We start from the raw sequence: 12,483 nt of genomic DNA, 5'->3' as shown, positions 1-12,483 counted from the left end.
TTTTAAAATTCAGATTATTATATGTGAAAATTCCATAACACACTTTTATTGACCTCAACAGTTTTCATGTAGTTAAACTATTGCATTTTATCAACATGTAACTAGAAGTAAAGGTGGACTTTGCATATTTCGTGTGTGTGTGTGTGTGTGTGTGTGTGTGTGTGTGTGTGTGTGTGTGCGCGCGCCGTGTTGGTGGTAATCATCTTTCCGGAGAATTTTCCAGACATTTGTTTGTGGTTTAAAATTTGTTTCTCTTTGGCATCCATCATCACATAAGCACTTATGCCTTCCCACCTGCTTACTGAGATCAAAACCTTACCTGTTGATGTTGTTTTTGCTTTTGCTAACTTTAGCCATTTTTGTGGAAATTTATACTTATTTTTTTTTCTGTTGTTGATGCCATTTTTAACCAAAGAAATGCATTAATAACTGGTCGCGCTAATATGGGTGATGTTGATAATAACCATTATATTAAGATCTTTTTTCATACATATCACTTTACCTCCCTATTGGCTTCAGATGTTGTTTTGTTTTGTTTTTTGTTTTGCATGCAATGTTGCTCATCCAGCAGCCGAGTGTGAAGCAGCGGGAATGAGGATCAGCACCTCCAAATCTGAGGCCATGGTTCTCAGCCAGAAAAGGGTGGAGTGCCCACTCCGGGTCGGGGATGAGTTCCTGCCCCAAGTGGAGGAGTTCAAGTATCTCGGGGTCTTGTTCGCGAGTGATGGGAGAAGGGAGCCGGAGATCGACAGACGGATTGGGGCTGCAGCTGCAGTAATGCAGACGCTGCACCGGTCCGTCGTGGTGAAGAGGGAGCTGAGTGTAAAAGCGAAGCTCTCAATGTACCGGTCGATCTACGTCCCTACCCTCACCTATGGCCACGAGCTGTGGGTAGTGACCGAAAGAACGAGATCGCGGATACAAGCGGCAGAAATGAGCTTCCTCCGAAGGGTGGCTGGCCTCTCCCTTAGAGATAGGGTGAGACGTTCAGCCATCCGGGAGGGGCTCAGAGTAGAGCAGCTGCTGCTCCACATCGAAGGGAGCCAGCTGAGGTGGTTCGGGCATCTGACAAGGATGCCCCCTGGGCGCCTCCTGGGTGAGGTGTTCCAGGCATGTCCCACCGGGAGGAGGCCCCGGGGCAGACCCAGGACACGCTGGAGAGATTATATCTCTCGGCTGGCCTGGGAACGCCTTGGTGATCCCCCGGATAAGCTGGAGGAGGTGGCTGGGGAGAGGGAGGTCTGGGCCTCTTTGCTTAGGCTGCTGCCCCCGCGACCCGGCCTCGGATAAAGCAGATGAAGATGGATGGATGTTGCTCATCCACAAAAGTCAACCGACATAATAGCCCCCACTATAGCTGCAGAATCCTGCAGTGGACATACAACTCAGCCTTCAGTTTAAAAAGTTTTAGCTCATTTTTTTAGGTTTAGAAAAAAATGTATATAATATATTTGAATTAACTCACGCCATGATTTCATTTTTGATGTGCCATGATTTCCCAGACTACCTCAGTACAAATTAATGCGAACCACTAGTGTGTTCTCGTTTAAATGACACATTGTGCTGTACTTACGTTTGTGCTGAATGTAGACTGCAAGTTTTTTTCTTCTATATTTCAAAGTCAAATATCGCACAATGAAGTTCATACTCATACTCCATTTAATTTCACAACTTTCAAGTACAAATACAACAAAGAAAAAAAACCTGTCAGTTATACAACATGAAATCTGCTGTTAAAAGATTAAAAGCAAATTATAGTCAGTGATTCAATAAGGCTCCAATAAGGCGCACGGGATTATAAGGCGCACTGTTGATGAACGGGTCTGTTTTCATACATAGGGCACACGGGATTATAAGGCACATTAAGCGAAACAAAACAGTCAGATAAGTTAAACTTTACTCAACTCATTCTTCTTGCTTCCTCCACCTCCGTGCCATTGTTTGATTAATGATGAATGCACCTTATAGTGCGGAAAATACGGTATATTAAAATAACACAGCTCACAGTTACCTACTTTTAGCTACAATTTTGTGACTAACATTATTCCAAGCAAAACAATAATCCTGAAAAATAATAAAATTTCAACTACAAGACTGTATGTTCATTAATAAGCACAAAGCACTCTTTCTGTGTTATGTTTATACCTCACATTTTCGAGTAACTCAGAAACAATGCATCATATAATCTAATGTGATGGTACAATTTATAATATGCTAAGATATGGTGTATATATAACAATCATTGTCTGTGATGAAAGAAAATAAATGTAAGTTTTTCAGATTCTTTGATTTACTTTATAAACAGTTTAACTGTCTATTGTCCTTCCTGTGCTTTTGGCTGTGGCTCCTCTTCTGTTTGAGTTGGTGGGACGCCCTCTAAGAAGGTACAGAAGTACTTTGGTGTGTTTAAGTCAGGTTTCCTTAACAGCAAGTAGCATTTTGGAAAGTAGTAGGCTGCCAGCAGTCCAAAGTTGCTTGCTAGGCTGAAATAAACATGGACAACTGACCTGTTCTTGTTAGCTGAACTATTGTTTCCTATGTAGATTGGAATAAAGATCACCCAAATGACACAGTAGGTCAGGGTGGAAAAGGTGATGTCTCTGGCTAAGTTATACTGATGAAGAGGCTTCACTGCCATGAAGGTGCACATGAAGGATGCAAGGGCCATTACACCATTGAAACCCTGCATTAAGGCAAATCCAATCAAAGGTGAAACAGGACACGATAGGAATGATTCTACAAAGTCTATTGTCATATTTGCCACATATCCAGACAATGAAGGTCCTTCTTGAACAAACCAGCCACAGAAACCAGCCTGCACAGCGCAGCAGATCAGCACAAACAGCCAGCTCACAGGGCCTCTTAACAAATGCAGGTGAGAGGCAGCCATCTCTGGGAACTCTGTCTCATAGAGTATCTGTTTGAAAGGTAAGGTTACCATCTTGATTATAATGTATACTTTTTATTTTATCCTACAATATCCTTAAGTTTGGCATCAATACATATAATTCCCATTTAAAAAGCTTCTGAAATTTCTAGAGAAATTTAAACTAGAAAACCTGTCAAGCTGCAATTTACATTTATCTGTCCAAGCAGGTATGTGAGCTGATAGAGAGACTATGACAAAACAAATTGAAATCTGGAATACAGACACATTACACAAAAAAACTGAATATATTATAACAGAGGTTCTGGGCCAGCATCCAAAATCAAATGTTGCAAATAAAGTACAATTTCTTAAGTGTGGATCCTTCTTTCAGAAACAAAGACAAAATTTGATGTGATTTTGGGGTAAATTTCTTGAAATTGTATATATAGAAAAGACAATTCATGTTTTTTTTCTATTAATGTCAGTATATTATAAATATTAATAGTACCTGGACAGACACAAACTCAGCTCAAGTATGATTTTGCTGTAATACCAATCTGACCCATCAAGTAAGAGTTTATGAGGCTTCATATTTTCACCACCTTCACTACCTCTATGTCTTGCATCTTCGCTTTTTTACCCACCTGCATCTAATTCACACACATATATTCTGATTGTTTCTGTAGACATTTACTTAAAAAACATTGTAAAACCTCTTGTAGACAAACAAACAAAAAAAGCTATCTGGACTCCATGGATAATTTTAGATCAATCTCCAAACTTTCTTTTCTTTAATTTTTTTTTTTTTTTTTTTTTTAGAAAAGCTTAATCCTAAACAAACCTAATGACATTCACATGCTCAACACACTCTATGACTGTATCCAATATATTAAATCATGGATGTCCCACAACTTCCTTAAGCTAAATAGAGACTGAAGTAGTCATTGCTAACCATTGCACAATAAACACCGATCAGGCAAAACATTATGACTACTAACAGGTTCTGATAGAAAAGTGTCAGAATACACAGTGCTTCACAATTTTTTGCATCTGGGCCTGCAGCTGCAGATCAGTCAGGGTAAACTTGCTGAGCTCTGTCCACTGCTGAAAGCACCAACAATGGGCACATGAACTGGACCATGGAGCAATAGGAAAAGGTGGTGTGGTCTGAATAATATTTTCTTTTACATCTTGTGGATGCCCAGGACCATGTGTGTTACTTACATGGGTATCATCTGGCACCAGGATACACTATGGGAAAAAAAGCAGCCCGGTGGAGACAAGGCAATGTTCTGCTGGTCCCGTCATCCATGTGGATGTTACGTTGACACCTAGCTAAATATTGCTGCAGACCATATACATGGAAGCAATATTCCAAGATGACTGTGGCCTCTTTCAGCAGGATAGCGCATACTGCCACAAAGCAAATGTGGTTCAGGAGTGGCTTGAGAAGTCTCAATCTAAGTGAGTTCGAAGGAAATGTTGCTAACATCTTGGTGCTAGATACCACTGCTCTAGTGGAGTCCATGCCGCCATGGGTTAACCCTGCTTTGGCAGTACAGTGGTCCCTCGTCATAACGCAGTTCACCTCTCCTGGCCTCGCTGTTTCGCTGATTTTTTAAAATAATAAATAATAGTGGATTGCATTTATTCTCTGGCAGCTGCTCTATTCCCATGTTCTGGACCTGAAAACAGGCTTTGATCTTTCTTTTCTTTCTATAATATTGGACTTATTTTTCTAGGAAGGTTTGAACTTTGAGAGTGTGAAAAGTGTGAAAAGGGTCATGCCTGTCTGAGAAAGTGTATTAGGTGTGTAGTGAGGGGTTTAACGGCCTTAAAACATCTATAATAATTGTAAAAAATAAAGCTGGCTACTTTCATTTCACCTATCGCGGATTATTTGTAGAACGTAACTCCCGCGATAAACGAGGGACCACTGTAAAAGGAGGACCAACATGATAGTGGGCAGGTGTCCATATTGTTATGCCTGATCATTGTATAATGTCTATAAGTGATATTTTTGTAGGTTCTAAGTAATTATTAGAATAACACAATTTCTTAATACAAACAGAAACATTACACACTTTTAATCTGCTTTACAATCTGTTAAGGTTCAAATACTGATCCACAAATCCCAGCTGGGAAATTTCAATTTTTTTTCTCTCACTAAAGCTGATTCTGTAGTTTCTCTACACTGCCATCGGGAGGCGGCATTTCACCAGTCTTAACTCACCTGTAGTGAGAATAAAAGGATAATGGAGAGGGTGAGCGTCTGGAAAATGGAGGTGAAAGGCAGCTGAAGACGACACACCACATCCCCTGGCGCCCCCAGGAAAAGCAGCAGACTGAGACATGCTCCCATCAGGCCGAACACAGCCACAAAACTCAAGGGACCCCCCGAGGCCATTACCAGGGGGGTTCCTCGTTGCATCAGGAACAAGACACCCACTGACCCCTGACATATCAGCAGGAGCGCACCAACTAGCATCATTATCACAGCATCCTGGCTGTGCCACTCAAAAAACTTAAAGATGGGGTCAGTGCAGTTTGTGCTGCGATGCTGGGACCACTGACGGTTGGGACACTTAGTACACTGGGTGTCGTCTGTGAGTGAGAAAGCACAAAAATATGGCTTGATTAAAAAATATGCTATTTCATAATAATCAGATTAACTCAATACCGTATTTTATGTATGATTTACTGAATCTGTAAACATCAAATGTATGGTGTATTGCAAAGAAGCAGTTAAAAAGATCAATATCATCTGTGTTTTAGATCTATAGTTATCATTAGTTAATGTTTTAGATTAGGTTTTTACAGGGGCTTTGTGTGGAATTATCTCTTGGTTGCATATTGTGACTCTTTGAAGCTACAACTACCACAATATTAAAACTAGCTGTATGTTATTCTATGAACTAGAGATGCTAGACCATAGAATTTTATTAAGGAGGGGAAAGGCTCTTTTTACATCACCTGGTTTTATGTCATATAAAATTACCTGCTAGCTTAAAAAAATAAAAAAATATACATAAAGAAAATTCCCCTCTCGCCCTTACGAGCGGTCTGTATTCTTCAAGCTCATCTACCAGAGGCCTGGGAGTTTGAGGGTCCTGTGCAGTATGTTAGCTGTTCCTAGGACTGTGCTCTTCTAGGCAGAGATCTTGGATGTTGTTCCTGGGATCTGCTGGAGCCACTCGCCTAGCTTGAGGGTCACTGCACCAAGTAGTCCAATTACCACTGGGACCACTGTTATCTTAACCCTCCACATTTTCTTCAGCTCTTCTCTGAGCCCTTGGTACTTCTCCAGCTTCTTGTGTTCCTTCTTCCTGATGTTGCGGTCATTCGGTATCGCTACGTTGATCACTAGGGCCATCTTCTTCCGCTTGTCTACCACCACTATGTCCGGTTGGTTAGCCACCACCATTTTGTCCGTCTGTATCTGGAAGTCCTACAGCATCTTAGCTCGGTCATTCTCCACCAACCTAGGAGGCGTCTCCCATTTTGACCTTGAGACTTCCAGGCCGTACTCGGCACAGATGTTTCTGTATACTATGCCAGCCACTTGGTTATGGTGTTTCATGTATGCCCTGCCCACTAGCATCTTGCACCTTGCTGTTATTTGCTGGATTGTCTCAAGGGCATTTTACACAGCCTTCACCTGGGCAGCCCATATCACGATAAGTCAGCTTTTATGGATCTTGTACTTAGAGATTGCTCCTGGGCTGCCATGATTACATGATTAGTGCCTCTGTGCTGTCTTTCAGTCCAGCTTTGTCAAGCCACTGGTAGAATACACACACACACACACACACACACACACACACACACACACACACACACACACACACACACACACACACACACACACACACACATATATATATAACACATAAATCCTTTTTTATTCTCTTGACAAGGATGCAAATAAGCAAATAAGGACACATATCTCAGATAAGAGTGGCCGAACACATTACCCTTATTTGCCTGGTAGGTGCCTGCCAAACAGTCAATACAGTCAAAGCAGCAGGAATGGAAGCCTTTGACTCTGTGGACCTGGCCTTTACCACAATTTGCTGAACAAGTGGATGTAGGAACCTGCAAAAGTTGTTTAAAAAAAAGGAAAGGAAAAAGAGAGAACAAAAAAACACAGTATCTCAAATTCCATGATGATTGGGATAAACTGGATGACAAATCTTTTACATAATATAACTTACTATAAAAGACTTTGACAGACTGGGTCAGCTAAACCCCAGAACCCTTAATTAAATATCAGAAGAAATTGAGTGGACGCAGATGTAAATATTTAAGTACCCATTCTATTATAGCTTGCTAATAAGGATGTAATAATAAATAACAGAGATAATAATAAGATGGGAAAAGGAAGGTAATAATATAGAAATAGGAAGTTATTTAATTAGCATAATATACAATTAACAAATAATATGGATTATCACTATTACAATGACATGTAGAGAAATATTACACTGAAATATATGGAATAATACATTGATTAAAAAAATACTACAACCTGCTAGCAATAAAATACTAACACTTGTGCATTAGAATTATTATTATTATTATTATTTTACATATGTGTAATAATGAAAACTCAGGGCTGCAAAATAAAAATGGCTTCTTTCTTTATAATTCTGTCTTTATAATCTATTAAAGCAAACTTCACCATGATAATTACCTTGAAGACTTCTTCATTATTGTGGATGATTTTAACATCCATGTTGATGCAAAAAATGACAGCCTCAACATGGCATTTGATCTGTTATTGGACTCAACTAGCTTCTCTCAAAATATTTATAAGATAAAATCCATAAAACTAGAACATCTTACTCTTCAGCCCTGTAGCCAGGCTGACAAAAATTCAGAGCTCTGTTGAGTCAGCCAGTCTGCATCACTACAGGCGCACCACCAATTCGCCTGTTGATCTCCCACTTCATTCTCCCCTAACGCTTAAACAAGGCCCCAAGATACTTAAAGTCTTCCACTTGGGGTATGAACTCTTTCCTGAGCCGGAGTGGGTATGCCACCTTTTTCTGGCTTCACACTCCACTGCAAACTGCTCCAGAGTGAGCTAGAGGCAGTCACCTGATGAAGCCAACAGAGTCAGAACACCTGCAAAAAGCAGACATGAGATTCTCACACCATCCAAGTGGAAGTCTTCCGCCACTTGGCTACGCCTGGAAATTCTATCCATAAAAATTATGAACAGAATCGGTAATAAAGGGCAGCCCTGAATTCCACCAGGGCTGCCCCCTGGAAATGAGTCCAACTTATTTCCAGCTATGTGGACCAAGTTCTTGCAATGGTTGTATAAAGCACTCGTAGCAGTGGCCCAGACACCCCTTACTCCTGAACCACCTCCCACAGGACACTGCGAGGGACAGGGTTGAATGCCTATTCCAAGTCCACAAAAGACACTGGTTGGGCAAACTCACATGATCCCACGAGTATCTTCAAAAGACTAAAGTGCCGGTCGAGTGTTCCACAACCGGGACGAAAACCACATTGTTCCTCCTGTATCCAAGCTTGAACTAACAGATGGCAGCACCCTGGCATAGATTTGGCCAGGGAGGCTGAGGAGTGTGATCCCCCTATAGTTGAAGCACAGCCCCCCCGGTCCCCTTTATCAAAAATGGGAACCACCATCCCAGTCTGCCGATCCAAAGGTACCGCCCCTGATCTCAATGCAACATTGTATTTCACAATTACACTGACAACTGCTCTTTGCTAATTCTCTTGAACAGGGGGATCAGGTGTGGAAGAGGAACGCTTTCTTAGATCATGACGCATATGGTTCTCCTACATTTGATATTTGCATCTCTATTTGATACATCAGCATTCTGTTACAAGAGAATGCTGATGTGCTCTTGTTTGACTATAGTTTTTGTTCATGTTTGAGGAGAAACACATTAGGACAACTGTAAATCTGACACTTAGACTTATGCCTATAGTTCTGTGGTTAATCATATATTTTCATTATGGAAAAAATAACAGTTGTGGTGTGAGGGTGTGAAAACCGAGACAGACCTACAACATCCAGAGCGTAGAGGAACTTAGGGCAAAACTCGTCCACCAGGTCTGCCCAGCATCCTCCCTTGCCACCTGATCAAACTCACCACATTGAAAATTAATGGGTAATAACTTGCTATTTCCAGATTGTTCTCTTCTGTTTTCACCGCAATATTACTGAGCTGTGATATAATGTGCAACCAATATTTTACCTAATTACAAATGTTACCTCTGCTGTATGCCATTCAAAGTGGTTCTTGGAGATGTGCAGTTCTTGCTCAGAATATTCTCCCACAGTTCTGATATCCACTTGAGATGAGTTTGTCCAGACCCACTGAATGACATCGTATCCTATGTTCGGGTTGCCATATTGGTCGAATTCCAGATGTGTGCTATTTATGTTAATAGAAGTCTTCCTTAAAGCTTCCAACAGCTGCAAAATGAAATGGTTGTTGGTATTATTGATAAGTTTGATTCTAAATTGTGTACAGTGGTCTTTATAATAGAAAAAAATGAAATCACCTTCCAGGGATAGATTTTGCTTCTAGATCCCCACTGACAGGCAGTTAAATTGCACTCCAGCAGGTTATGCAGTGCCTGTGCTACACTATAGACAGCGGCATACACACTGAAAGCTGACGTCTGCACTGCAGGTGCTTCTACCAGGGTAATATTATCTGGTGACAATTTCCAGCATTGTGGGCAGGGATTGTTAGTATTGTAAAGATTTGTGGCTGGAGTGGATGTCTGTATCCTCTCTTCACTGAGTTTCTTGAAAAGCTCCATTGCATAATCGGTGAACAGTCCGAGGGTGTCTGTTTTGTCAATGAATGCAATGATTGTACCAACTGTTTCAATGTCAGGCAGAGAAGTCACTTGAGCATCGATGGCCCAGCTTGTGGTGCCAATCCATACAGCTGTTAAATTACTCCTGATAACCTGGAATAAATTGGATTTGTTTACCAGTACTGAACAAACACTAATAGAAATGAATAGAAATGAATACATTTCTAAGTTACTTTAAATCTCTGTTTCACCAACCTCTTTAAAAAAGATTTCACTTTGCTCTGGGAGAGAAAACACCACTACCACTCTGACATTGGTCATTTGGATATTGTGAATGATGGTTTTGACCATTGGCACAGGGTCAGTGTACACTGGAATCAGACCCTGATAGGCCACACAGATAGATGTGTTGTCTGCAAATTTGGTGAACATCTGCACACCTTCTTGCCCGTACTCCTCGTCACTGCCCACAATTGCCACCCAGTTCCAGCCAAATTCCTCTATTAGCTTTATTATGACATCCACTTGCCATTTGTCACTGGGTACCGTACGAAAGAATGACGGGTAGGAAACATCATCACTGAATTTGTCACTGGTGGCTCCATAGCTAATCTGGTGTGAAAATTAAAAACAAAGTGTTAGTTACCTTTGCTTATTGTTGACACATAAGACTTGATATATTTTTATCAATTAAAAAATGACAATAATATTAATTATAGACTGATTTTGTTTTTTATGACACATGTGACATAACCATACGGATCAAGATTTCGATTACTGCACATTATTTAATGCATGCATTGCATGCACTCTCAAATATGTGCAGCAAGAGAAAATATCCTGCAAATTATAAAAAAAAAAGTGTATTCAAACCTGTGGCATCAGAAAGAATCCCAGGAGTTTTCCAATGAATGACACCATTTTTGAGGTATAAGGACCAATCACTGCAGCTACGCTGGTCTCATAGGTGGTGTAATTACACCGCACAGATAGTTCTTTGCTGGATTTTTCAGTGAGGAAGGACAGAGTGGGCTTTACAATAATGGCCGACTGGCTGCATGTGTCATAGATTTCATAACCTAACTTGATGCCAGGGAGGAGAGTCTGGTTTCCATTGATTTCATCCACTGCGTATTTCATGGCTATTGCAAGTCCCAGTCCAAGATCATTTACTCTGTTGAGTCCCAAGTAGAAAAAAATAAAAAACTTTTTTAGTCAGGGTCAGTATACACAGTGATTTAGAATCTGAAATGTTAGATATAAAAATATATATTAGATTAAAAAACTTGATATAATGAGTATAAGGAAATGTGAAATTAATGCGATAGAGGTGGGAGATCATGTTATAAGAACAATAACAGTAGAATTGTGATCTTTGGAACAATTAAAATGAAGAAAAAATATCTATTATAGGAGGCAGCAAATGCATTGATGAGACGTAATATTATATCCAGTCGGAAGTAACTTAATAAAGTACAGAAGGAAATAAATGCAAAATATTAGTTATACAATACAACAATTTTTGGTTAAAACATAGTCAAAAGGAGTGTGCTGTTCTCTGTAACGTACGAGGGGAAATTATTACACTAACAAAACATACGTTGTAGATAATATCAAATACTTGAATGAAAAGAAAATAATTTGGATTTAAAAAGTATATAAATACAATTAATCTATTGCATATAATGCACAACTAACAAAACTCATAACTGAGGAAGCACAAGGATTGTGGGAAATGATGGATACGGTAATGAATGTTTTTACAACACCTTTAAGTTAATTTATGTCCAGACATTTAAGTTGATTTTTCGGAAAGAAGAATGCTTGACATGAAATTATTATTATGTTTGTCATACCAAAGCAAGACAAGGACCATATTGAGTGCAGTACTTATTTCTATTTCTTATTTACTTAACACAAATAATGAACAGCAATCATAGCAGACATTTAAAAAAAAAAATAACCCCACATTTATAAAATTATATACCGTGATACTAGTTTTGATCATTAAGTACCTGTGCTGTTTATAAGTCTGGGGAAACCTGCAGTCAGATAATGAAACATTCTCCCATGCAAAACATTTTGAACTGAATCCTAATGTATCATCACCCAATGTAATGCATCCAGGTATTTCCTTACTTGGATTATTGAGCATACATAAAGACAAAACTTCACCAGTATTAATGAATAAGTTGAAAAACATAGCACTTTGCTACTGTTTTTTAAATAATTAATTTATAACCATGACAATTTAAGAAGAGAAAATATATTTCAATGGAAATGCACTCAAAAGTAATACATAAATAAAGCTGAGAAGAAAATTCCATTCAAGTGAAACACATTTGCTGACTTAAAACATGAAGAAGGATTTGTACATTTTATAACATAATGAATAAAGAAGCAATTCCACCCAGATTTATAACCAGATATCTTAGATATTGTCTTCTGATACTTTAATTCTTTAGCTAAAACAGGACTGGTAAGATTTTGGAAGATCTTCACTGAAATGGATTCCTTTGAAAATACTCCTACTTTTCCACTCCTGTTAAAAATAAAGATAGAATCTCAGTTTTTTAAAGAGTCCTTCATAACCATCCTTACCTGTCACAGGTTATCTGGTTTGGCTCTGTTATGTCACTGACGTTGCTGTTGAGGTCGTTAATGGGAAAGAGCCCGCCAAGCATAATGTCCCCAGGTAAACTGAAGAGGTTGGCAGAAATGTTGCTGAACCATTCAGGAAAACTCTCACTAAAGCTCACTCTAAAGAAACAGCACAAAACCAGTAGAGGTAAACATAAAGCCAT

The 12,483-nt window shown here is 39.5% G+C and overlaps 1 protein-coding gene across 1 annotated transcript; it reads right to left on the bottom strand.

The window, feature by feature from the left end:
- Positions 1–2,314: 2,314 nt before the first annotated feature.
- On the bottom strand, positions 2,315–12,483 carry LOC146632364 (taste receptor type 1 member 3-like). The gene is made up of 8 exons (XM_085354313.1): positions 12,281–12,483; positions 10,553–10,853; positions 9,935–10,291; positions 9,416–9,832; positions 9,123–9,326; positions 6,844–6,964; positions 5,103–5,473; positions 2,315–2,917 (listed from the first exon to the last, which is right to left on the bottom strand). Exons 1-8 carry the CDS (start codon positions 12,481–12,483, stop codon positions 2,315–2,317), a joined length of 2,577 nt encoding a protein of 858 aa, XP_085210439.1.

Source organism: Diplotaxodon limnothrissa, linkage group LG5 (assembly GCF_057381915.1).
Source record: "Diplotaxodon limnothrissa isolate DT_005_m linkage group LG5, D_limnothrissa_male_GT1.1, whole genome shotgun sequence".
NCBI lineage: Eukaryota > Metazoa > Chordata > Actinopteri > Cichliformes > Cichlidae > Diplotaxodon > Diplotaxodon limnothrissa.
Note: the sequence above shows the minus strand (reverse complement) of the source record. Positions and strands in the feature narration are given on the sequence as shown.